The 27,720-nt window shown below is 42.3% G+C and overlaps 1 protein-coding gene across 1 annotated transcript in view; it reads right to left on the bottom strand.

Moving 5' to 3' along the window:
- The window catches only part of TFAP2D (transcription factor AP-2 delta), a 60,465-nt gene extending 54,393 nt beyond the window's left edge, over positions 1 to 6,072 (bottom strand). The window contains exons 1-3 of the mRNA XM_061626157.1: positions 6,033 to 6,072; positions 4,674 to 5,171; positions 1,390 to 1,450 (exon numbers count right to left, since the gene is read on the bottom strand). Coding sequence (XP_061482141.1) covers positions 1,390 to 1,450; positions 4,674 to 5,171; positions 6,033 to 6,071 — 598 coding nt within the window. The 5' untranslated portion in view covers position 6,072. The remainder of the gene's footprint in view (positions 1 to 1,389; positions 1,451 to 4,673; positions 5,172 to 6,032) is intronic.
- Positions 6,073 to 27,720: the final 21,648 nt, after the last annotated feature.

Genomic DNA, 27,720 nt, shown 5'->3' with positions numbered 1-27,720 from the left:
GCTTTCAAAGATCCTTACTTGCTTAAAAGAATGTTAAACCTCAGCATTCAGAAGGCTTTGGGGATAGGACTGTTATTAGACAACCCCAGGCGCTCAACGGATAGCCTCCTTGCCACCGAATCAACAAGGAGCTGTCCAATTCAGCACCAATATACTGTCCCCCGCCACTTGAACTGTATCTTCAGAATGTCGACAATCCGACAGGATTCATATGATAATTCACTGCCGGAGTGTTGTCCTGCGATTCTTTCAGTGTTTTATGGTTCAAATGATTTGTTATAGCCCATTACTGTTTCAGTAATATTAACCTAGACTGAAGCAAATTTCCCCTTGCTAATTTTGGTTTAGTCTTATCTCAAATAAAACTGGAGCAGTAAATGATAGTGGAAGCAATGAATTTGGAATCGGCCTATATGTTTACACGCAGCACAAATGGACTCGGAAGCGCTCAAGGTAAGCACACCTCGGCTCCCACAGTTGCAAGGGGGATATGGGAACCCTCTGTTTAACTCCCTTCCTTTATTAATTTGTTCACATTTCGCGAAAGCTGACTTTTTCTTGTCAGATGAAGCTCACCCCTAGAGCTCTCTGGCATTTTTATTATCCCGCTTTTTGACCAGACCTGCAGTAGCATATGGGCCTAACGATAGAGCTGACAGTCTAAAATAGTTGTGATACACATAAGTTAATGAACTGACCACTTTCATTCACCTAATGCATCTACAATACAAGCCTATACTTGTCTACTCAAAAGTAAGCCCCATTGAATTCCGCGAGATTCACTCGCAGCTAAGTCGGTATAGGAGTGCAGCCTTAGGATCCAAATCTGAGGTTATGGCTGGTGACACTCCGCCCCCCCCAGCCAATAATTCGGGCTTCTGACAGCGAGTGGGTAGAATATCACATTCTGAATTATTTTAAAACTAAAGCTAAGTTTCTGTTCTAAGACTCCTCTCGCAAATGTCACTGAAACCCCATTTACTTTTCCTATGTAGATGGTTCCAGCGGCAAATTGAGTTGAATGAACAATGAAATGGAAAACGCAGGTGGGAAAAGTCATCACAAGATCACCCCAAGTAGAAAGCATAGGGGAGAGGGGGGTCGTCTTTCGCTTCTTAGAGTCGCGCTGTCAACGTGGTGGTTGCTTCCCAATTAATAAAGACCCTTCAGAAGGCAACGCTTCATTAAAATCGCTTGTCTTTCCCAGAATGTTTATGGGATTCCTTATACTGTTCCTTCGGGGGGGGGGATCACAGCGATACAAAAGACGTCCAGAACCCAATGACAAATCCCACTATTGGTTTGGATTTTGGACCCAGTGGTTATTAAACAGTTGTAAGGGTGTTGTTAAAATAAGAAGTAAAAATATAAGACTTGCAACTTGCTTACCTCTCCTTATCACCCCGCCTTGGCCGTTCAACACTAGCCCACACTGGGTCTCCACTGAGCCCTTGAATGAAGAGAATAAAATAAAATCAGATATAGATCCGTACAGGTAAAATGCACGTCTGGAGACATGTCGCCGGATCCGTTTTAGAAGAGACTGAGGTCAGATAGTAACTCGAATAATCGCCCTCCTACGAAATCGCCAAAAAGAGGGGGCTTGTATATTTCAAAACCATAGAAAATCACAGTTTCTTCTCAGAACAAGCCATCCTTTTCGGTGTTCTCTGATATGATCTTTTGTCTGAATGATTGATTGGCAGGTCAAGAGGAAGAGAGTGCGTATGGAAAGACAAACGTTTCCAAAGGGAAGTTTTGGCGGAGGAAAAAGAGTAATCTGAAATAGAAGTGACAGCGGTACATTCAAGGACGGTTTCTAACGTGTAGTGCATTCTTATGTCACGGAACTAGATCCGGTTTGTAGAGACCGGTATCAAACGACAGTCAGACCTAGAGATGGGGGTTATAAAGAATGGACATAGAAGCACAACAACCGGCTGTTTTGAGTTCTGGACTAAGTTGTGCAGGGAACCATTAAAACGACTAAGAAATTTACTATTCACTTTAACTGGAGGCGGATTCCAACACCTACATGCTCATCGTCGGATGGGCTGATCAAAACACTTTAGGAACTGAGCGCCACATCTCTCATTTTGATATATGTTGGGATACGGATTATATGGGGGGGGGCTTTATACTCTTCTCCTTATGTGTATGTACATTTCTTCTAACGCAGCGCCGCCACCCTTTTGTCCTGTGCCACTGTGTTAAAAGATGCATTTTCCTTTACAAACAAACGAGATCTTGGACATGAAAGAGGCCTTTAAGAGTGTTAACCTACTCAACAGCCCGTGAAGAGTTAAGTACATGCGAAGAAAGAGTCGGTGCATAATAATGATAATAAACCCCACTTTACAAAAACAACCTTTACAGTCCCGTCTCTCTCTCTCTCTCTCTCTCTCTCTCTCTCTCTCTCTCTCACTCTCACTCTCCCCTTTTCGCCATATTGACGCTGGCCTAGAAAACCCTTTTCAAGGCCTCTTTGAGTTTAAGTGTTCTGCCTTAAAGTGATTATGAAATCAATATGGAAAAAGGGGGCGACTGAGCATAAATTAAAGCGGTGACGGGAAAAGGTGTGACAGTTTCCTTTGTTGCCCATGGAAAATCTTTTTAGGAGACTCAAAGATGCCCACTCCGGCTCCGAGACTCCTTGCATCTGTTAGGCTGGTTTAAACAGCCTTCCAAACTATTGGACTTTCACTTAACATTCTGAGCAGGGGAAAGTATATTTACATTTGTTGCATTAGAAATGAGGCATATGTTGATGAAGAAAGTGGGGGGTGATGAAAAAGAAAAGAAAAAGACTGAAAGACTGGCTAGTAGCCCTCTGTTGGAGTGCTCCCTCCAACCCTGGCCATGCAACAATCCATCTTGTCACCAAAATGCAAAAAACTTAGAAGTGAAATTAGCACGCTTGCTTTCAAGCGTCGAGAAGGACGAACTACAGAAATCAGGGCAAATTCACTGACAGGGATTTTCCCTCCCCCTCCCTTCTGCTTTGTAACTGCAAAGAAACCGATTATTATTATTATTATTATTAGTAGTAGTAGTAGTAGTAGTAGTAGTAAATAATAATAATAATAATAATACAGCATTCATGCATAATGAGTACAACAGACATTATGCATCATGCATCACTAAAAAACAAATTTTATTTGGCTCTTTTTGTAGCATTTTTAGTGCCCCCTCCCAACAAAGCATGAAAAGCAGAAAGAAGAAAAAATGATTGTGTTATTCTCTCTCCTCTTGAAATGTAAAACAAAAAGGGTTACCCTCCATCCTAAAAATGAATCTGCCATCTAACTCTTGGTGAGGCAAAAGGGAGGTTGGAGGGGAAGCACGATGTTTGGTCGAATGACATTGCATAAGTGACCAGTTGAATGGCACTAAGTCGAAAATTGGATAAACTATGGTGCTTTTCTACACAGGATTTAGGCATTGTGCGCTGCCTTGCAAACGTCCCTAATCCCTCCTTTTGAAAACAAAAACAAAAAACAAGGCTTTGTGCCGGGCATAGAAAAAAAATGTACAGCTAAAAAAATCAGCAGCAGACGCGGTTATTAAAAAAAGGGAGTAAATAGGTCTTAGTGAAGCTAAATAGTGAATGGCGGATTTGGGAGAAGGAGTAGTGAGGAGAAACATAAGGGCAGCCCTTGTTGAAGATGGGGAGGAGAGGGATACATACAGAAGCGTAGCAAATTATTGAGTGGATTTCAATGGAGAAAGTCAGGTTTTAGGGAGCTGCTCTTATGGGCCCAAATTATTTTATTCTTGTGCAGATTCCAAAATATGTGTGTGAGAGGCCTCTCCTTTAGCTAGTACACACACGCACGCACACACAGATAAATATTTTCTTCTTCAGCCTATGAGAGGGAAAATACTCTTCCCCCCCCAAAAAAAACAAAATCTGACTTTTTGGTGGTCAATAAAAAGCAACTTATAACTTACTTTCTGTAAGTAAATAAATAGAAGTTTAATAGAATTTCACGTTACTTCTCTACTGCACTAAAACAATAATTTTATATTCCAGTGGCATTAGTTAATTCAAGTAAATTGATGTTGACCACTTCTTGATTAACCGATATTCGAATTTTATAAAACTAAATCTCTCTCTCTCTCTCTCTCTTTCTCTGTGTGTGTTAGACAGCGAGCGAGAGAGGAGCTTGAGAAGCAGATGTATATACAGACCCGTAAACACTAGAGGAAGTGGATAATTGGCTTAACGAATGGGTGGATTTGCAGATAGATTTCCATATTTTACACACGTTTTTAACGCTCCTTTATCCTTCCTGCTGGCTCTATCACGGCGGTAGGAGCCGGACAGTGATTCGCTGTTGTTTTGCCGTTCAGCTAGTGGGCAGATATTTCTGCCCGCCTGGCTCGGCTGAACTTCCGCAGGAGGGGGATGGATGATTTTAGGGACACCGTTGCCTGTTAGGAAAGCGATCCCTTTAGCATTTCTGCCCGTCTAGTCTGGATTAGCTGATGCTCCGTTGGCCCGCGACCGCGGGCGAGGGAGCTGGGCGGCTCCCAGGTGAAAGGCTCCTTCGCCCGCCGCGCAGGACCTGCGCCGCGGCGCTTTCTGGAGACCGTCGGGGGGCTGCCGGGAGAGGGAGAGGTCAGACCCGGGGGAAGAGCGGGAGCGGGAGCGGGAGCGACACGCCATTTACCTGCAGATCGTCTGCTCCCGAGGCGGCCAGGCCAAGGCTGGGTCCCGGCAGGAGTCTCTGATCAGGGTGCATCCCATACTGGGAGCCATGGCTCATGAGCGAGAGGTCGTGGCGGCGGTAAGCGTCGAGGCAGCCCAGCTCTCGCCTCTGCTCGTCCAGGCAAGAGGACTTGAGCGCCCGGGCGTTGTGCAGGTTAATGAAGTCGGCGGGCTCCCCATGGTGGATCTGCTGGTAGTACTGCTGCGAGTGGTGGAGCGAGTTCAAGGAGTAGGCGTCGGGGTTGACGGCCGGGTGGCTGTGCTGGAACTCGTAGTGGAAGGACTGGTGGTGCAGGGGAGTGTACTGGTGGTTGGTGGAGAAGTACGGGGAGGCGAACTCAGGGCCGGTGGTGGAGTAAGCCAGGGGCGACGTGGAGGAATAGGCGACGGTGGAGTTGGCCACAGACTCCAGGCATCCCAGCTGCATCAAACGGTAACTGTTTGATCCATCGTGACGTATCTGAAAGGGAGAAGGACACAGGTAACCCGAATGCTGCAGGCCGGGCATGGGAAAGAGGATGGCTCGCTCCAAAGCCCCCTGTCCCGCCTAACCCACCCACCCCGCCCGGCCCTAGCTGCTTCTGTAGCCGGCCCTCGACTCTTCCCTTGCGCACCTCGGTTGGGCGAGACGTTTCAGGAGGGAGAAAGAGGGAGCCCTACGTCTGAAAGCGAGGGAGCCGCACGCTCTGGAGAGAAAAGGCGCTACTTCCCTGTCGTCGCTGCCGGGCTCCTTGTCGAGGAAACCAGGAGTCACCCGAGGCAGGCGGCGTAAAAGCTCCACGTTCGCATCAAACACAGAAGGGCTGGTCTCGTCCTCGTACCAGCCTAACTCTCTCGGCAGACGCAGGGAGAGAACACGCGCCGCGTCTCTCGGTGTGGCTCGGGCTCCCTACGTGCCCTTAGCCCTCCTTGGTAAAAGATATCGGTCCAAAAACCTCCCCTTCCGACAACCTGAGTGGGAGTCGATCGTTTCTTGGCCCCCAGATCCCCATTGCTCTCTCTTTCTCTGGCTAATGTTAATAATATTTGCCACCTTCCATTTCACGATATCATTAGGGCCGTTAGTCAGTTTTCTGTCCGGCAACCGTTTGAACGCTGCAGTTTTTTTGCCCCTTTCCTGGCGACAGATGTCATAACGAATTTTCGCCCTTTACTCCTCCAAGTTCTCTCTGCAGCCGGATTATAATTAAATGTAACGGTCCAATGTGGATTAACAAAAGAAATGGAAACACAGGCACAGGCACACCCGACCATACACACACACACACGCACGCATGCATAGGCACACACACGCACACGCACACGCACCCACACAAAATACCTCCGCATCGTGGACGAGTCCTGGAAAGGTAGTTGACATTTTGCGTTCTCCGAAAGAGGCTCTGGATTAAATCCCTTTTCCAAATTTAAAAGGAAAGAAAAGACACCAAAGCAGCCACCGAACCCCGAGTAATTTTTAAAAATCAAAAAATTACAGTCATCTCTCGTTTCCCACAGACGTGAAAAATACGTGTACATATAGAAGAGTATTTCTATCTAAACACACCTTCGCAAGGTGTCTGCCTAGGTCTCCAGCTTTTCTCCACCGTACACCCTTTTAAAAACCTGTAGGAACAATTTTTCCCTCTGCACAAAAGCAGCTCCCCGGATCAGATTTTGTACTTGCTGGGTATTTCTTTGGCTGATGTCGTAGGTCCCTTGGTAATATAGAAGTTTTGAAAATTAAGCATCAGCACTGAGAACTGGGAGGACAATAGATTGAGCAGTTTCATCCCAGGAGACAAGGAATAAATATTGTATCTTCGCCTAATAAGGAACTGTAGGTTCTTTCAACGTTTTTATACATTTTCCCTTCACTCTTTTAGAACGATTTTCCCCCCTTACCCAGGCTAATGTGGGACCTAATCTTTTCGAAAGGGGCCTTTTTAGGCACATATGATTGGGCTGAACCAGAGCTGATTAATTTAACAATCTAGATTAATTCAAACCATCCTTTTCAATAGGTGAGGGCCTCTTGCTGGCTGTAATTATTTCCCCCCAATATTGACCAAAACACAGGGCTGGGGCGTATGTAACTGGGTTTCCCTCTCCAAATACAAATGCAATGCATTTGTATTTCTTAGAGAGAGAAATAATAAATCGAATTTAAGTCTATACCGTCCCCCTTTAGCTAGACCGTTCATTGTAGGGCAATTTAGGATGAAATCACACTGGGTTTCGAAACAGAATTTCAAAGACACAACCTATCTGAAATGAAATGTGCGGGTGTCACTACGGTGCGTTTTCTGCATGAATACATACAGGGGGAGACGATATGGTGAGTAGGAAGACAGGCGCGGGCGCGCACCCACACCACGACTTTGGGTACAGAGCAAATACAACCGAACAGGGGAGATTTGTGAGCGAAAAGGCGAGAAAGCCTAGGAGCTTTTTCCCACTGGAAAGTACGTTTGAAGTACGATTTATTTTATTTTGCAGACAGCTAATTATGGCCCAGTGAAACCGATGGCTGAGTTTCAAACAACATGTACCTATTTATTTGCAACAATCCCCGGGGTTGATTTTGGAGGGAGGGTCAGCATTCGGTTCGAGAAGAAGAAGCGAAGCTCTGCTTCCTGCTTCAAGGTATCCGCAACTGAACGCCCTCGCCAGGCAAGCGGCGCCTTGCAAACGCTCCAAGGAAGGATCTTAGGCAAAGGGCATTTCCTGCCGCTGCTGTGCCTCTCCGCTGATGGCGAGCTTAAATTACAAGCCTGGGAGATAGAAACGGGTGCAACTCGCCTTTAATTGCCATTTAATTTGGTTTGCTTTTAAGTGTTTAAACCGCCAAGGTGTCTTAATAATCAGCCGCAGGCAAACAGACATGTGGCTCTTTTTTAAGGTCCAGGTTTGGGGAGGGTTTATTGGTATCTGTTCATGCAGGCTAACAGGAGCTGTCACTCAACCCTCTTTTCTTTATCCAAATGGACAAAGGCACACGACTAGAATTGAAATGCATTATCTGAAATGGAAAAGGGCGGTTATCCAGACGGGCGCAGGGGTCAGCAGCAAACACTTTTTGCTTCCCCAACGGTTCTCTTTTGCGGAATCGCGGTGGCAGAATTGTATACCTCTAAAAGTCCTTAAAAGAAAGAAAGAAAGAAAGAAAGAAAGAAAGAAAGAAAGAAAGAAAGAAATAGATCCTTATATTTTAAACATGAAGCTCCATTAATTACTGGCACCTCTAACGTTTCTTTTCTCGGTCTTTAGGCTCCTCCCAAGCAGTAAAGATGATGAAATAGGAAGCAATAAATCAGTACAAAGAAATCAGTGAAGTCAACTCCCGTGCAAACACTTTTAGGCGGCGTGTCCAGTGACCACCCTATCCCCCTTAACAAGCTCCCGTCCTCCCCCTCCCTAAGCCGAGGCGCCTTCGGGAGAGTACCGACACCGCTCCAAGATGCCCTCCGTTTGAAGGATCTGATTCGCCCAACAGAGGGAAAGAGCCATCGGTCTCCTTGAATCATCACCATCCTCCACCACACCCTGGTTTGTAACCATCTATCACGCCTACGGGTGTTGTTTTGGGTTAAGCACGTTTGGATTGTCCTTCTGCCCCTTACGGGCGCGCGGACACATCGGAAGCATGGAAGTTAAAACCAAATAAAGGGAAAGGATGGACTTAATGGCCAAACTCAAAGAAATGGGAAGTCCTATTCGCAACCCAGTTAGACTCAAATGCGTTTATTCAGGTGTCAGATCTCACTACTACGCTCTCATCTACTTTGTGAGGAAGCCTCCTCCACGTCAGATGGAGATTCCAAGTAAATGTGCTTAGGATCCCATCGTTACACCACGATTATATATGCTTCTTCCGCCCCTGGAAAGTAAACCCCATTGATTTCCACTGTGCGGCTGATCTCAGCCGCACATCCGGGTTGCTAAGATAAGAGTTTTCAAATAAAGTCCCATTGCTGTAAACGAAACTTACGTCTGCACTCTTCAAGTGCGATTCTTATTGACACCAACCGGACTTACTTCTAAGTGAGTGTATTGAGGGTAAAAAAGCGATCTTGTCTGCACTTACTTGGAAATGGGATCCATTGAAATCAAGCATATGTTAGTAATTGGTCGGGGGCCGTAACGTCTTAAGTGGATTGCGGAGTTATTCCGTCACGAAACACCGTAGGTAACGGTTCTGCCAACCGGGTATACCATGGCATTTAATCAGTATTTCCCCCAACGTCACAGAAAGTTTCAGTTCAAAAACACGAGTGGAGAAAGCACACGACGTCCTTTCCTAGGCTGGTAAAGAACACAGCCCAACGGAGAGGAAGTCTGGGTGTTTTATTGTACTTGCCCATTTAGGTTGGGTAGCTGATTTCACTTTTCTACAGCCCAAACAAGGCAAGACAGGCGTGTAAAAATGAGACTTAACAGTTTCCTAGGCATGGAGCAATTTCCTCTACAAAGCAGGGGGTCCTCAAGAACGGAATTTAACTCCCCCCTTCCCACCGCAAATCACAAAAGCAAAAACACCGCTGGGGTTACAAACCCTGAATCAGGCAAACAAGGTCGTATATTTCTGTCTGGACTCTGTGGGAAATGGCATAGCCTTTCTAATTTTGGGCTGGGGTGTGGCTGGGCCAAACCTAGGAAAAGGTGGGTGCTGGCCAATGGTTATAGTGGTATCTCAACAGTCTCCCTGTGCCCTGTCTTTGAAATTCGCTTTTGGATGGTCACTTTAAGATATGCAAATGAACATATATGCACATAGGCCAAACTGAACAATCTCTACGCAAGAGACTAAATGGACACAAATTTGACATCAAGAAAGGTAACACAAGAAAAAAACATTTTAATCGTCCTCTCCATTCAGTTGCAGGAGTCTTGTTTCTCCAGCATTCAGAAGGGTGACTTGATAATATAAAATTGAATAAATTATAGCCTCATGGGTGCCTTTATTTGGTAAAGGCATGATTATACTCTCTGAGCCAGTGCAGAGTGCAAAACAGTTACTGTGCACCAACTCAATTTCTGAGCATTGTACAGAGTTCAAAGTAGTGGCAATCTTCTTTTCACTTCAAACTCTTAACCAAGTATCCTATAAGTTAGTGAAAGCACATTTGGGGGCAATTCCTAACAACTGTGAAGTGCATCATGCCCACCCGCATAGTCATGCTCCCAAGGAAAATTCAGTCTTACTACACAGATTTTATATATCTTGCTTTTCTAACACTCTGCTTACAAACTTCACCTTACAAACACAGGCAATCAAAACAAACTACAAATAAAATCTCATAATTAAGTTTATTGGGCATGACTGCAATCCTGTACCTAGTTACCTGTGAATAAACACCATCAAACTTAGTATAGGTTCAACTTGTAAAACACATTTGGCTTTAGTCATGTGGTGCTGAGCAACAGATCTCACAATATGTTATTTGTGTTACCCAATCATAAGAGAACCACTCATAGTTCTTTTCCAAATATCTCGGTACTGTCATCATCTTGGCTTTCCCTTCTTATTAGGAGCTCTCGCCCTCCCTCCCCCCTAGCTAAGTTTCCTGTCAAGGAAGTAGTAGTGGAGATTCCTCTTGGCCCTGCCTTCAGGCCTCTACTGGAGGATGTTGTAGGTGCACTTTCACCAGTGGAAGCATCAGCCTCAGAATGGGCTGTCTGCTTTCTAATAACTCTATCCATGGCAATGGTGAACACAATTCAAAGGAAAATATCAGGATTCTGGAGAAAAACCACCATTGCAACCACTCTAGAACCCAGTATATTCATTTTAAGAAAAACCCTGTCAGTTTAAGACCAGGTTAAGGCTATCTCATGTTGGCTCAAGTTGGCCAGATGAACAAGCTCATGTTAGATGACAAAAACCCTCTCTCATACCCACTCTTTTAAGCAGTTTAACATTGTTTCTTTTTATCTAAATTGCAAATAAAAATAGGGGACGGGTAGCCATGTTAGTCGATAGTATCAGAAACAAAGAGCCTATGGCACTTTAAAGATTAACAATATTTATTTGAAAAAGGCATAGGCTTTCTTAGGCCAGTGCCAACTCCTTCAGATGCCTGAGTGAAGAATCAGGCAGGGTGGATATTTAGTGTCATGCACACCCCAGTCCCCAAGCGGTGTGAGACTTCCAGGTATTCCTGTACTTACCCAACATTTGGTTTCCTTGGAATGAAGGTCAGCAGAGACTGTAGTGTCTTTATGATATACAGTTTATTTACACATATATGCAACCTGAGCATAAGATGGAGGGGTTCACAGCATTAGCACTCCAACAGATACTTCCCCATTAGGTTTCTAGGGGAGTCCCAAAGCCATAGCTTGGGATTTGGCACAGAGAGCAAGCCTCTGTCTGTCCAGCTCTAAATCAGACGGACACAAGCACACGGGATTCCTGCATTGAGCAGGGAGTTGGACTCGATGGCCTTATAGGCCCCTTCCAACTCTATGATCCTGTTCTATGATTCTACACACAGACCACTTCCTATCCCAGCCAGGTGGCAGGGTGGGGAAGAGCTACCTTAGTTCAGATGGCAACACATCTTTTCTTGACCAAATCCTTACACGTGTTAGCAAGACTCCTCTGTAGACACGTGTTTCACATTCACACATTCTAGGAGTCTTGCAAATTAGGATCTTTAGACATTGGCAATAGTGTATCTTGGCAGATTTACCCAGTAACTTATACAGGTCTTTAACATGGGGATATTTACTGAGCATACACGCAAAGAATCAAAACATATACATTTAGGAAATAGCTCAGTACCAATACATATCCATTAGCATATGTGGGAGTGGCTCAGTAACAATATATGTGAGGGAATTAGCTATACAAGCCTAATAATAACAAAACTCACATACACACTCAGCATACACACACGAAGGAGCAAGCACACAAGGCATAAAAGGAGATGGGTGAGTTGAGTTCAGCACAACTGAAGAAGGCACACTGGCCTGCTCTTTCCCTCTGTCTGGGTTCACGTTGTAGACTAGGCCTTAGTTATGCACAGCTGGACAGGGAGGACCAGAATATGACTTCTGAAACACAATCACACACACAGTCTAAGATAGGCAGGGGGAACAGATGTGGAGGCTACAATTCGTAGGGAAAGGGCCTTCAGAAGACAGGATAGAGAGCAAGATATTCCTTTCCCAGCCATTATGGGCAATCTAGAAAATAGAATTAGAGCATGCTGAGACTCCTGGGTCACACAGGTCCTGAAATGGCTTCCTGGATCTCTGCTTTGGCTAGCAAAGGTCCAGGGGAAAGCAGAAAAAGTAGTGGAGCCCTGAAAAGGGCCTTTGAAGCAGCTTCAGCGAGCAGGGACCTCTGATGCAGCAGGCACGATCCATAGAAAATGAAGGAAAAGACCTTTGGGTTCTGGCTGGCTGAGTAATTCAGCAGGTGATTTCAGGCAGAGTGATATTCAGCAGTGGACGTGGGTGACCAGAACCCAGAACAGCTCTAGAATTCCAGCTTTTATACCTTTCTGGACAAAAGCCTCAAAGGAGAATGCAACATTGATTGGATAGGGCAGGTGGCCTTCATTAATGTCTATATTATTATGAGTCATATGGTCAGGGTAATGGGTGTTTCTTTTGTGAAGACAGGTGGTGGCATTCACTTTTTAGCTAGCTTGATAATATTTGAACAATGGGCTCCTTTCTGAGAGCCAAACTTTTACAATTGCTTTTGAGATTGCATTGATTGCACTGCCAAAGGCCATGTCCTATGCATATGGCTGGCAACATCCTCTCAGATGAGAGGTCCCAAGCAGCCTCTTTGGAAAGTGAACCAAATTGAAGCCATATTGAAGCCATTTATTTATTTGATTGACTGATTGATTTGTTGTGATTATACCCAGGGGGGAATTTTAAAAACGATATAGGCCATGTTGGGGTGGAGTGTCTCTCAGGTTTATAGGCTTGTAGCCAGCCTGCCAACACATGTTGATAGAGCACTGGCTGGGCCCATTAGCTTGTGAAAGGAACTGGTTTGACAAGTTCAGCAGGTTTCTCTGCTAACTCCATCTATTGTTGTTGTTATGTGCCTTCAAGTCAATTTCGACTTATGGCGACCCTATGAATCAGCAACCTTCAATAGCATAAACCACCCTGTTCAGATCTTGTAAGTTCAGGTCTGTGACTTCCTTTATGGAATCAATCCATCGCTTGTTTGGCCTTCCTCTTTTTCTACTCCCTTATGTTTCCCCCAGCATTATTGTCTTTTGTAGTGAATCATGTCTTCTCATTATGTGTCCAAAGTATGATAATCTTAGTTTCATCATTTTAGCTTCTACTGATAGTTCTGGTTTAATTTGTTCTAACACCCAATTATTGGTCTTTTTCATGGTCCATGGTGTCCGCAAAGCTCTCCTCTAACACCACATTTCAAATGAGTTGATTTTTCTCTTATCCACTTTTTTTCACTGTCCAGCTTTCAAATCCATACATAGAGATTGGAAATACCATGGTCTGAATGATCCTGATTTCAGTGTTCAGTGATACATCTTTGCATTTAAAGACCTTTTCTAGTTCTCTCATAACTACCCTTCCCAGTCCTAGCTTTCTTCTAATTTCTTGACTATTGTCTCCATTTTGGTTAATGACTGTGACAAGGTATTGATAATAATCCTTGACAAGTTCAATGTCCTTGTTGTCAACTTTAAACTTACATAAATCTTCTGTTGTCATTACTTTAGTCTTCCTGATGTTCAGCTGTAGTCCTGCTTTTGTGCTTTCCTCTTTAACTTTCATCAGCATTCGTTTCAAATCATTACTGGTTTCTGCTAAGAGTATGGTATTGTCTGCATATCTATCGATATTTCTCCCTCCAATTTTCACACCTCCTTCATCTTGGTCCAATCCCACTTTCCATATATGTTCTGCATATAGATTAAACAAATAGGGTAATAAAATACACCCCTGTCTCACACCCTTTCAGATTGGAAACTAATCAGTTTCAACTCCATCTATACAGATTCAAAATCAGAGGCTGAAAAGGGCATCCAAAAACATAATCCAGACCAACCCTGCAATATTATAACAATAGTCAACTTCCTGTCCATTCAATTACCGATCTTGAAGTCATTAAGCTCAGGAACACAAGAGATTAACTTCAAAACAATCTCCAGAAGGCACATCATTTACACTAACACAAACAAAAAGAATTATTTTTTATGATTGTTTGTTTCTTTGCTTATTGTAAAATCTGTTATTATTTAAACATCAATTTTATACATGTACCTAAAGTAGGCTCTGGCTACAAAAGTGTATGCCATAATAATAAAAAAAGTCATTGAAGTCCCACAGACTACCTGTTGTTGTTTTTAATGGTGACTGAGAGACACTCCCCCCTCCACTGTAACAAAATGGTTTTTGTCCCTGTAACTATGTGGAAGATTTTATTCGTATATAATATGGAGGCTCTTGACTTATCTGCTTCAGTCTTCTTTACAGCTCTGCAGGACCTAACTAAGGCCTTGGAGTATCTTGCTCCAAAGAAAGTGGGTGGAGCCAGAGTTAAGGACTAAGCCACCTTCTGAGGGCCATAGGCCCTTTAAGGCAGGGGATACATTCTTGATAAACACGCAAACAAATATTGGCAAACAGGAACAAAATCCCAAAGAATCATGGAAATTGCAGTATGATCCAACAAAGAAAGGGGGCTGTCCTTTGCTGCAGCTGCTGTTGTAACTGAGTCCAGTTATGTGAGTCAGTCAATACTTCCTGGCACTGGCTACTTGGGGGGGGGGGGGCTGAGCTCCCCAAGGAATATGGGGAGTCTTGAGCCCCATAGCCCCCCAAGTTTATACCTATGCACCCAGCCACATCAGATGCATGTTGCCCCACATCCATCCTGCCGACCCTTTTAACATAGCCAGAAAGTAACATAAGAAACTGCCTTCTACTGAATCAGATCATTGGTCCATTCATCTCAGTATTGTCCACAGTGACAGGCAGCACTTCTCCAGGACTGTCTTTCCCAGCCCTGTCTGGAGAGGCTGGGGGTCTGCATGCCAAACAGATACTCTACACGATCCTCCCCATACCCTCGATTAAACCAAGGGTTTACCTCCCCGTGTTGAAAGTGTTGAACTTGGCCAAATCCAAATAGATACACAGAGTCAAAGCTGTGGAGCTTCTCCAAACCAAGCAATACTTTACAAGGAAGCAAATTGTTTCCTGTTATGCTAATCCCATCCTAAGCAAATGGCAGACAGTCAGCATAAACACATAAGCACCCACTGCATGTCTACTCAGAAGTAAGTCCCATTGAGATCAATGAGAATTTCTCCCAAGTAAGTGTGTATAGTATATAGCATGTTCTCCCAAAGTTTACCTCAAGTTTTAGCTTGGGCTGCCTGTGATGGAGGGTTTTGGAAGAAACTTGGGTAGACCGCAGTTGTCTTCAGTGGCACTTCTGATTTCTTTGACAGTTGACAAGGCTATAAGAAGAAATAGGAAACTGGGTCTTGAGCACCTGATTTATCTATCAAAACAATTCAGAGCAGAGAAGTTCAAAGCATTTTTACTGTGTGTAGATGCTCACATTCCATTTTTCATGAGTAGCCACTGACCAAGATGAGCTGATTCCCTGACCTCAGAGACAGCTGGACCTGTTCCTCATAATTACCTTTGCTTTTTGTCTTTATACCACCCTTGCTTGGTATCCTTTGACTCATCTAAAGCTGAGGCGATCAACTGATACTACCAGAACTTTCCCCAAGCAAAGGACTGTTGGTTGGAAGACTGGGAGGGTGCCGCTGCCCATTCACACTCATTTGTTGAAGGGTTTTGTATTTGCTTAGCTTCATATCTCCCATTAGATCAAGGATGGGCAACCTGTGGCCCTCCAGATGTTAGTGGATGCCAACTCCCATCAGCCCCAGCCAGCTAGGAATGATGGAAGTTGTAGTTCAGGGATGATGGGAGTTGTGGTTCAACAATGGGGGAGCAGGTTGGTTCTCTATCCCTGCTTTAGGTGATCTCAGAGAGATACCCATCAGTTTCATTATGACACTTCCAACAGCCAAATGCTGATGGGTTAAGCAAGTGAACCTGGAGGCTACCTGAAAAGTGCTGGTCAGCCAAATACCTTTTTAATGCAGGAACCACAAATGTGGCCACACAGCCTGCCTTCACATGTGCTGCCATCTACAGTCCCTGCCTTTAGAGACAGAAGAGGTCTATCTGCCCATCCTTTGCTGAAACCTGCCCCCTCTCCTACCCCCTTTCTAAATAAAAGGGCAGGAAACAAAGAAGTCTCTAATTTAACTTTCTGTTGTGTCCATTGATGATGCTGTAGTAACAGCAATGACCTCCACAGCCTTGGTGTGTAGTGGTAGGTTTCTTAGCCAAGGAAATTACACTCCCATCCTCATATGCAGATAGTCAAGGAGAAGGAGGGACAATGATATGCTGATGGGCAGGTAATTTGTCAAAGAAGTCTAAGTTCGTTTACTTAATTATTGTCTAGGGACCATTCCAATACCTACCAGGTGGCTATTTTTTCTTCTTTCCTAAGAAGGGAAAGGGGTCTTTTACTCCCAGTTGCTATCAGTTCTACCTACAAGTTGTTGCCTTAACCTATGTAATCCTTTGGAGTGACAACAGTTGTCAGGCATTGTGTATTCCCACACTAACTTTCTATTCTTCTTCTTGAGGGAGGCGGGCAGGGTTCCAATATTCTTCTTTACTTTTCTGACATAACCATGCACACAAGTGTGCTATGGCCTGGTTTACAGATGTTATATGGTTTCTCTATACCTGATGACAGGTCGAATGTTCAAATGATTCCTTTGGGAAGCATCCATCATTATGGAGGTTATGTGATATGATTTTAAAGTTCTGTCCTGGTGTTGAGCCTATGATGGCTCATTTCCACATGCAACCTATCATATATTTTTTGCAATCATCAAGTGATGTCCAAGTCTATGCTCCAACGGCAAATGCAGGAGAAGAGGAATTGGAAAGATTTTACGCAGACGTACAGGAAGAAATTAATCGCACACCAAAACAAGATGTGCTGATAATCATGGAAGACCTCTCCAAATGGTTAAAGAGAGAAGGAAAGCAAAAACAAAAGGAGATAGAAACACAGTTAGAACCCTAAATGCAACTATACAATGACTAGTATGTGTATTACAACTATTACAAGAGTTATTGTATAGAAATAGAAGAGGACAACAAAAAAGAAAGAACGAGAGCACCATTCCAAAAGATTAGAGAAATGAAAGGGAAATTTAAACCAAGAGCAGGAATGTTGAATAATCGACAGGGATGCACAATGAAATAAAAGAAGATGGAAACAATACACTGAAGAACTCTATAAAAGAGATGCAAGGATGACAGATTCATTCATGGAGGAACTGTATGATGAAGAACCAGAAATTTTTGAATGTGAAGTGAAAGCTGCTCTTAAAATACTTGGAAGACACAATAATCAGGAACAGATGGCATACCAACAGAGTTGCTACAAGCTACTGAGAAGGAATCTGTCCAAATTTTGACAAAAATTTGTCAAGAAATATGGAAAAGAAAACAATGGCCCACAGACTGGAAGCATTCAATATACATCCCAATTCCAAAAAAAGGGGATCCCAGGAAATGCAGTAATCATTGAACTATTGCCTTAATATCCCATGCAAGTGAAGTAATGCTCAAGATTCTATAACAAAGGCTCTTACCATATATGGAGTGAGAAATGCCAGATGTCCAAGCTGGATTTAGAAAAGGAAGAGGTACCACAGATCATATCGCAAACATACTTTGGATAATGGAATGGACCAAGGAATTTCAAAAGGAAATCACCCTGTGCTTTATAGATTACAGCAAAGCCTTTGACTGTGTAGATCATGAAAAACTATGGAATGCCTTAAAAGAAATGGGGGTGCCACAGCATCTGATTGTCCTGACGCGCAACCTATACTCTGCACAAGAGGTTACTGTAAGGTCAGAATATGGAGAAACTGACTGGTTCCCAATCAGAAAGGGTGTGAGAAAGGGATGCATTTTATTACCCTGTTTGTTTAATCTGTATGCAGAACATATCATATGGAAAGCAGGATTGGACCAAGAAGAAGGAGGTGTGAAAATTGGAGAGAGAAATATCAATAATTTATGATATGCAGACGATACCATACCACTAGCAGAAACCAGTAATGATCTGAAACGAATGCTGATGAAAGTTAAAGAGGAAAGCACAAAAGCACAGCTGAATATCAAGGACACAAAAGTAATGGCAACAGAAGATTTATGTAACTTTAAAGTTGACAATGAGGACATTGAACTTGTCAAGGATTATCAATACGTTGGCACAGTCATACACCCAAATGGAGACAATAGTCAAGAAATCAGAAGAAGGCTAGGACTGGGGAGGGCAGCTATGAGAGAACTAGAAAAGGTTCTCAAATGCAAAGATGCATCACTGAACACTAAAGTCAGGATCATTCAGACCATGGTATTTCCGATCTCTATGTATGGATGTGAAAGGGGGACAATGAAAAAAGCGGATAAGAGAAAAATCAACTCATTTGAAATGTGGTGTTGGAGAGCTTTGCATATACCATGGACTGCAAAAAAGACCAATAATTGGGTGTTAGAACAAATTAAGCCAGAACTGTCACTAGAAGCTAAAATGATGAAACTGAGATTATTATACTTTGGACGCATAATTAGAAGACATGATTCACTAGAAAAAATAATATTGATGGGAAAAACATAAGGGAGCAGAAAAAGAGGAAGGCCAAACAAGCGATGGATTGATTCCATAAAGGAAGCCACAGACCTGAACTTACAAGAACTGAACAGGGTGGTTTATAACAGTTGTTATTGAAGGTCACTGATTCATAGGGTCGCCATAAGTCGTAATTGACGTGAAGGCACATAACAACATCAAGTGATGAGCATGCATGTGTGAAGCACACCATACAGACATTACTTACATGTAAAAAAGGAGCTTAGAACTGAAGAGCATACTGTCTTATATGAGAAATCCACTGACATTGATCCCTTTCCACGTGCAGATAGAAAAGAATTGCAAATGGAACTTCCATAGTGTGTACACAAGTTTACTTGTGAACCCTGATGGCATACAGGTGGGAAATGACCTACATGGAAAAGTGATATTCTTGTAACAAAGACTTCTTGGTATCAATTAACAGATTCTCACTAAGCAGAAACAGCTTTCAAAGCATATCTATCTTGGAAAGGTAAAGAAGCACCTCTTTCTTATGTATTTGCTCATCTCCCCTTCCCCACTACTTTTGTCTCCCAGAGTCTCTTATTTTCTATCATTAGATGCTGAATTCACTTTGCCTATTGCTTTATTATTTAAGGTCTTTTAAAAAAACTAATCTGTATAAGCAATAGGCTCGGACAGTGCTTAACCTTTGATTATCTTTATTCTGCAGTCCGCTATAATGGCTCCTATGATGTTATCTTTTATGAGACTTTCAGCATCTTTCACCTATGCTGTCAAGGGAAACTGTTCTTTCAGCAAAGGCTTTTCCAGCCTTTGGGAACTTTCACAAGATCTTTAATGGGAGACTAACTTAAATATACAGCTGGTATAGCACAGTGGGGAAGAAAGCCTGGCTGGGAGTCCAAAGTCTGTGAGTTCAAATCCCAGCTCGTGCCTCCTGGGTGTCAAGGGCCAGCTAAAGATCACCCCACAGTGAGTGGCTCAGGGATTACATGCCCTGCCACCTGTGCAGCCGTGGGCAAGCTGCATAGTCCCAAGGAGCCTAGTTGCCCCCCAGCTGGCAGTTGCGGACAAGGAAGGGGCTGGCTTGTGCAGTTGTGGCAAGCTGAGCAGGCCCTAGCCAGCTGGGAAGGACTCGCCTCAGAGGAAGGCAATGGTAAACCCCCTCTGAATACCACTTACCTTGAAAACCCTATCCATAGGGTAGCCATAGATTGGGATCGACTTGAAGGCAGTCCATTTTATTTCAATCTAAATATGTGAAACAGTATTACTCATTACTGTGGGTTGTTGCCTGAGTCACAGGAATCAACTGTCCAAGCTGACTAATGTAAAGCTGGTCGTCCCTGCTGATGGTTTTTTTTATTCAACCAAAAATGTGTGGTTTACAATGGTGTTCATCTTTCTCAAGCTGCCAATGAGTTCAAATGCCATCATTCATCAAGACAACATTCCCTTTACTCTGGAATGTGTAAACTAACCTTTAAACGGTACAGCTTTCACTATAACCTTTTCAGAAAGACCCTACTTCCTTCAGTATGTCCATTCTACAGAAAAGACACAGCAACGTGGACCTTCTTTCCATTCTTCTCTGTGAACAGTGGGCTCGCACTGCTCTCAGCCCAGGGTCATACTGGTGATTTTGTTTTAATCTTACGGTGCCCCTTTTGATGTGCCACCTCTTATTAGAGACCATGGGGGGCTCATTTTCCCTGCTGGTGTCTTCTGCTCTTGAAAAATAGCACATTTATAATAAATAAATATTTTATTAGAGCCCCCCTCCCTGTTCTATTCCCTAACTTCCATCACCTGCTTAAATGAATGAAGTAACTTTGCATTAAGCTGTCTTTCGTGCATTAGTAAGTTTCCCAGGTCACTCCTCAGTCTAGAACTGATGTATACCAAACACTTTTTGAACTTTCCCAGATTCAAGCCTATTTCCATTATGCTTGTGCAAACATACCTCTCTCCCCTTCCCTACAATCCATGTGCAGTCTCCAAGTGACCACATTATTTAATTCAGCCATGCTCACTTAAAAATTGCAGTTCGTTGTCTGGACTGTGTGCTTTAATACTCTACCTGTCCAAAGAAATCACTCCTCTCTGCACATAGAAACCAGATATCAGGAATAAGAGTCCTCAGCTGGCCTTCTCTCTTACAAGATAGTTTTCCATATGTAAAGTGGGTTTTTTTTCTCTAAAGTGGAGGTAAATTTAACTATACTTTCTGCCTACTGCAGTCTGGCCTGTCACTAGTGCAGGAACTATTTCCTCATGTTCCCCAATTCAAGGTGTTGGCTCTAGCATAAAAAAATGTAAATGTACTGCCTTCAAGTCAATTCCGACTTATGGCGACCCTATGAATAGGGTTTTCACAAGGCTAAGAGGCAGTGGCTGGCCCAAGGTCACCCAGTGAGCTTCATGGCTATGTGGGGATTCAAACCCTGGTCTCCCAGGTCGTAGTCCAACACCTTAACCACTACACCACACTGGCAAAGCCCTAAATGACTTTTGACCTAAAAGAGCACATTCCCCAGTAATGTGGCTTCACATATTCTGTTTTCGTAGGGTTGTTCATGTTCAGTATATGTCTGCTTTATGATCTGCAGACTATTCTTACTGCTACTAAGAAGTACATTTTTCAAAAACTTTTAGAGTACATTTATGCAACATATTTTTTGCACCCAAGAATTACTCCTACTACAGTTCCTCTGAAAGGGTATTATTATGGGAATGATACCGATAAGGGAATTAAATGAAACAATCCTGGGAAAAGAAACTCCAGTTTTTCTGCTCCCAGAATAATTGCTGTAAAGTTCCCTTGTCTGCATTACTCCCACAATGCACTTGCATGAAAACCCCATCATAGGAACATGGTGGAAATTGTTCTGTGATTGGAGGGATGGAGGAGAAAATACGTGAAGGATGGAGTCTTGTTGGCTAATACTAGTTAACCTTCTATGGTTCACAAACAGGACTGGATTTAATTTTAATTACTTATTTTGTAAAATTATAACTTCAGCCTTATCTATGACTTGTATCAAAGTGCATCCTTTGAATTTCAGTTTCTCAGATAAATAAATTAACTGGGAATAAACTGTTAATTATGGGAAATTTGGGGTTACTATATTATTTTATATTAAAATATCCATTTAGTGATGGAGATTCACATGAAATTCCTGCAGCCTCCATCATGTAGTTCCTGACAGCAAGCTGTCAAATATCCAATTTAACTTTCAGTTCTAGCTTGTACTGATTGTTTTTATACCCTAGTGTTATTTGGATTTTCTTCCTGGTTTAGGTTTAATTAAAAACAGATAGCGAAGTTTTTATTGATAAATATCCTTAGCATGCATAAGCTTGGCATGTATATGCATTAAACCAGGGGTTCTCAAACTGTGGTCCATGGACCACCAGGGGTCTGCAAGCTTCGTTCAGGTGGTCCACAGCATGCCCACATATTCATATTGATTTTAATTGTATTTTCATTGCTTCTTTTAATGTCTTATATTTTATTTTATTGTATTACAGATTGAATTATATGGAATGCAATGAAATACAATATAAGAAATGAAAGAAGCCATAAAAATACAATTAAAAATCATACATCACCGAGCACTGCACATTACAATTGCTATAACAGGCAGAAAAACCATTGAGTGGTCTGCCAAGACCATCAGCAATTTTTAAGTGGTCCATGGGGGAAAAAGCTTGGGAACCATTGAATTAAACAGAAGGCTCTGGAAGTGAACAGAATAGGCACTTTGTAAAACAGGCACCCTTTTGAAGACTTATAACGGAATCTCTCCTGGGAAGTCCATGCTAGCCTCAAAATTGGTAGCTATGGCTTGGAATGGCAGAGAATGGCAGGACACTAGCCCAATGTAGAATTGTGAATGTGGAATACATATGCATCAAATGCAAATCGTTCCCCTCAAAACCATCCTGTTGATATGCTCTAAGAAGAGTACTACCACACTTTCTTCTGCTTTCTTCAGTGATGCTAAACTACGAGCAATTGGAGAGGACTTCACACAGAATCACGAAAAGATGATCTCACCCCTTATATATGCAATTGATCACTTTCCTCTGCAGGAGAGGGCCTCCTGTAGATACCATCTTATCATGGGGTCTGTTCTGTACAATATAGGAATTGGGCCTTTTGTATCATGGCACCTACCCTTTGGAATTCCCTAAAGTAACATTTTAGAAGACAGGTGCCATCTCTGTCGTCTTTTCAGAGCCTACTGAAGACCTTCCTCTTCCAAGGGAGAGATCTTTCCCAGTCTGCATCTGTATTGGAATTGTTTTTGGATGCTTTAATTGTTTTATGGTTTGTCTTTTATCACCTGGGCTCCTTTGGGAGGAAGGGCAGGACACATATTTAATAAAGAAGGGCAGGATATATATTTAATAAAGAACACCACCACCACAGGGGTTTGGTATTACAATAGTTTTTTTTATAGCACAGTTGCTATGCCACCTATGCTGATATACATAGCCAAACAGGACTAGTATTGATCTTCAAGGTGGTCACATTGTGAATGTTGGGCTGAATCATTGTCCTTAAATTCAGCAAGCCCACTATCAAGAAGGACCTCCTGATTTTCTGAGAGTGAGTGATCCAAACTCTTCTTTGTTTGTTTTACAGTCTCTTAGAAAGAAAGTAGGGGTCAACTACTAAGATGGAAAATAGAGACATGGTTATAGCTTAACTATTTCAGTTTATTGAATATATCCTGACCACACTGGTCATAATAAGTACTGCTGGCTGAGAAAATATCAGACCAGATGACAAGTCATTGTTTCAACAAGAAGACTATCCTGACGTTGTTGTCAAGATGGATTTCAATATTTGAGGCCGTATCCAGTTATTAACCTTCTCTCTAGTAGTTGAAAATGACTGTGATGTATTAAAGATGTACCCTATATTAGGATTGTCTATAATTGATGGAGACATTCCAATAAATAGTACAGTGTTGGGTTCTTTAGATTATTGAGGATCATCTACAGCACTCATATATTTAAATAAATAAATAAATAAATTTATGCACTGCCAGTAACAGTGTAACAGCAAGCATGTCTCCTTCTCTGATTAAGCACCATTGTATATTTAAATAACATAAGACTGTGGCACAAGTGTGAAAATAATTCATTTCAAATATAAGGCTGACATTTGGGTCCTTAGCTCATGAGTCATCTTAGTGTTTCTCTTTTACAGTGACAGAAATTTGGTGAACATTGACATCCACATCTACTACATTTTGGATATTCATTCTAATTATCATATAAATAAATATTTTGACTTTTTTGTTGTTGTTCCAGTTCCACCTATGCTTTACCAGTAACACTCTTTATGTCTAAGTGTAATGCTGTTAATATTTTTAAGCCACCGTTTTCTCAAGAGTATGAGCAGCTTGACTATCAGATTTTATGATAAAACACTGAGCACATATTTATTCATGGGCTTGAAACATAAGGCTTTTATTGACCCAAGAATCCAGGATGGTTGCAAAGGAATCATTGCATATATATTTTTCCTTGATTGAGTCAGAATTCATGCCTTTCTGCTATTAAAATGCATGTGCTGTATTTCCCAGACTGAAACCAGCTACTTAAGGGACACTGGAGCCATGAGGGAATATGTATTTATGTTTTAAAAACATATTTTAATTTCCCCATTGATCATAACAGCTCATAGATAAAACCAAGGTTTTCCCTTCCCAGAAATATCACTTAAAAATTAACAATTAAAAATTATATGGAAAATAAAATCACATCTTCAGCAACCCAGCAGTGAGAGGGTGGTAGTAGGTTTGTTTTATGTTTTAAATCTGCTAGCTTTGATTCTGAAATGAGTTGTTTCTCCTTACCTTTAAAAAAAAGTTAGAGAAATGAGGGACTATTTCTAACCTTTTGACAATAGCCAAAAGAGATTCACAATAGACATGGTGATAGTACAAACTATGAATTAAGTTCAGCAAACTCACTAATCCCTGCTTAAGCTAGTTGTCCTGCTGACCCTCTTTGGGCACCTCATTTGACTGAAGGTTGGAGGGTCAAAGCCCTAGAACTCTGGGACTGTGAGGCACGAAGGATTTGGCCCAAAGCTAGTTTCAAGTCACAGCCTCTTCAGTTAACTTCACCAGGCTTGAGATGAGGCCCTAAGCAAGTATTTGAGTTTTCATTGTGTTTAAAATGAAAGAGTGAATGGAAAACCAATGATTCCTCACACTACGGAATGGATTTTTAAACACATTGGTCCTGTCATTTGAGGGCCATTTTCATACATTATAGCACCATGCAAAGCTTGAGTTTGCCATCAGGTAAGGACCAAACTACATGTTACGTGCAATAGGATCTTTAATTGCCTCATTTCTTGCAGGAAAGAAATACATTTATACCCCCTTTGGGTGGCAATGGGAAGCAAAGGAGTGATGGAAGAAGAGTGTTTAAGGTTGCCCCCAGGTGGGGTGTTTATGTTGCAAATGCGTCACTCAGATTTGATTTTTCTGTGTGTACAACTGGCACACAACCATCCACACTCTCCATGTATTATTAGTTGGAGATGTTTCTATAGGCATCCCACTGTTCATAGTGAGAGAAAGGAGAGTTGATTTCTTTGGCATTCATAGGTATTCCCATCCACAACAGTGGGTGGTCCTTGATGGAAAGTTTCTGTACTTACCCCTCCCCTCAGTCACTACTTCTCCTCTTGCTAATATCTTTTCCTGTTCCGGACATCCATTCAGGTATTTGTGTACCTGTGCACATTCACTTTTTAATATTTCTCCCATAGGAAGTTTACAAAAGGAAATGTTATGAGTCCCTAGATGTCATGCTTCACAGTGAGCAAACTACAGACTTGTGCTTCTTTTGGGGGGGTGTGGGGAGGGAGTTAACATCCATTTCCATTCTTTTATTTCAAACAGAAGTCTTGTGCAATACTGATATTTATCTGTACCAAAATTCTGATTAAGAGGTCCTGTATTTTTTAAAAAAGAAGAAATCCCTGTAGTATGTACTGGAAGTACATTCTCCATGGTAATCTCCCAAATGTGTTGAGATCTGGAGAGACTAGTTCTTCAGACTGGGTTGTGGGAACAGGTAGAAATAGGCCATAAAAAAATAGCTAGGCCGTGCTCAAGTAGGAAGCAAATGGAATTGGAGGTGCAGCAATAGGGACCCACCCACTGAAACATTACCACACACATGATGAATCCCCCCATCAGAAAACAGTGCTAATGTGCTTCTGCACTAGAGGTGATTGTAGATGTGTAATAGATTTGAACTTAATGAATTATAATAGATTTGAATTTAAGAGGAAATCTGGGTTAAATGTTTCTTAAAAATATGGTTTGTCATTTGTATGACAATGACATCATGCGGATGGTGTGAAAAATATGCATGCATGAGAAGCACCGATTCCTTAATAAACCTCTGTCTGGAAGTACCCTTACATTTTTTCCACCCACTGTTTCTCTACTTCAAATTACTCATAAATGCCATTATCTTTTTTAAAACGGTGACCGGGGTGGGGGGGAAAGAAAAGGATGTGAGGGGAGATTGTATGTAAAGCATAGTTTGGTTCTCAGTCTTAAAATGTGCCTTAAAATGTAAAGTATGAAATTACCCTGAAAGATCCCTCAAGATTTTCAGCAATATTTTTACTGAGTGAATGGGTGGGAAAATGGCAAATGCAATTCAATATAAACAAGTGTAAAATTATGCATATTGGAGCAAAAAATCTTAATTTCACATATACGCTCATGGGGTCTGAACTGGCGGTGACCGACCAGGAGAGAGACCTCGGGGTTGTAGTGGACAGCACGATGAAAATGTCGACCCAGTGTGCGGCAGCTGTGAAAAAGGCAAATTCCATGCTAGCAATAATTAGGAAAGGTATTGAAAATAAAACAGCCGATATCATAATGCCGTTGTATAAATCTATGGTGCGGCTGCATTTGGAATACTGTGTACAGTTCTGGTCGCCTCATCTCAAAAAGGATATTATAGAGTTGGAAAAGGTTCAGAAGAGGGCAACCAGAATGATCAAGGGGATGGAGCGACTCCCTTACGAGGAAAGGTTGCAGCATTTGGGGCTTTTTAGTTGAGAGAAAAGGCGGGTCAGAGGAGACATGATAGAAGTGTATAAAATTATGCATGGCATTGAGAAAGTGGATAGAGAAAAGTTCTTCTCCCTCTCTCATAATACTAGAACTCGTGGACATTCAATGAAGCTGAATGTTGGAAGATTCAGGACAGACAAAAAGAAGTACTTCTTTACTCAGCACATAGTTAAACTATGGAATTTGCTCCCACAAGATGCAGTAATGGCCACCAGCTTGGATGGGTTTAAAAGAAGATGAGACAAATTCATGGAGGACAGGGCTATCAATGGCTACTAGCCGTGATGGCTGTGCTCTGCCACCCTAGTCAGAGGCAGCATGCTTCTGAAAACCAGTTGCCGGAAGCCTCAGGAGGGCAGAGTGTTCTTGCACTCGGGTCCTGCTTGCGGGCTTCCCCCAGGCACCTGGTTGGCCACTGTGAGAACAGGATGCTGGACTAGATGGGCCACTGGCCTGATCCAGCAGGCTCTTCTTATGTTCCTATGTTCACCACCACTTGAAATGGCAGCTGAAGAAAATGATGAGTTTGGGACACTGATCTGAATGCATTTGTAATTTTCATTCATAATACATGGTGGAATTTGCAATCATGTTGTCTGAATGACTGTGACCTTGAGCTGTCTCTGAGGTCTCTGACATCAGTCAGTAATTAAAGCATAAAACTTTATTTTCTCATGCCAATGAGCAAGAATAGGGGCACACCTACACAATATCTTTCGTTTAAACAGGATTAAGTGTGTTCAGGACTGTGAACTTAAAACTCAGACTTAGAATGAGGGTTATATTCAAAACCTGAGATTTATTATAGATGATAAAAATCAAAGTAACTACATGAATTTTCTTAGGGTGGAAATGTTACATTTCAGGGCATCAAAACATCACAATATTTATCAGCCCTTTGATTTAACCCCAAACTTCAATCCATATTTCAATCAACAACAATTGATTTCCATTGGATAGCTGTGCCCATAGTTCACCAGTGTTAAATAAATGCTCCTGGGATCCTGTGGTCATATATGTGCATGCTAATTGTACTAAGTGAAGTTAGAGGTACCAATTCAAGCTTAACTGAGTAAAGGCTCATGCCTTAATTTATACCTGTCAGTAACATACTAGCATTAACCTATAAGCCTGAGCTTACCTGGAAGTAGGCCCATCACGTCCAGTGGAATTTA

This window comes from Rhineura floridana, chromosome 4 (genome assembly GCF_030035675.1).
Source record: "Rhineura floridana isolate rRhiFlo1 chromosome 4, rRhiFlo1.hap2, whole genome shotgun sequence".
NCBI classification, from domain to species: Eukaryota; Metazoa; Chordata; class Lepidosauria; order Squamata; family Rhineuridae; genus Rhineura; species Rhineura floridana.
This window is presented reverse-complemented; position numbering and strand designations above follow the sequence as displayed.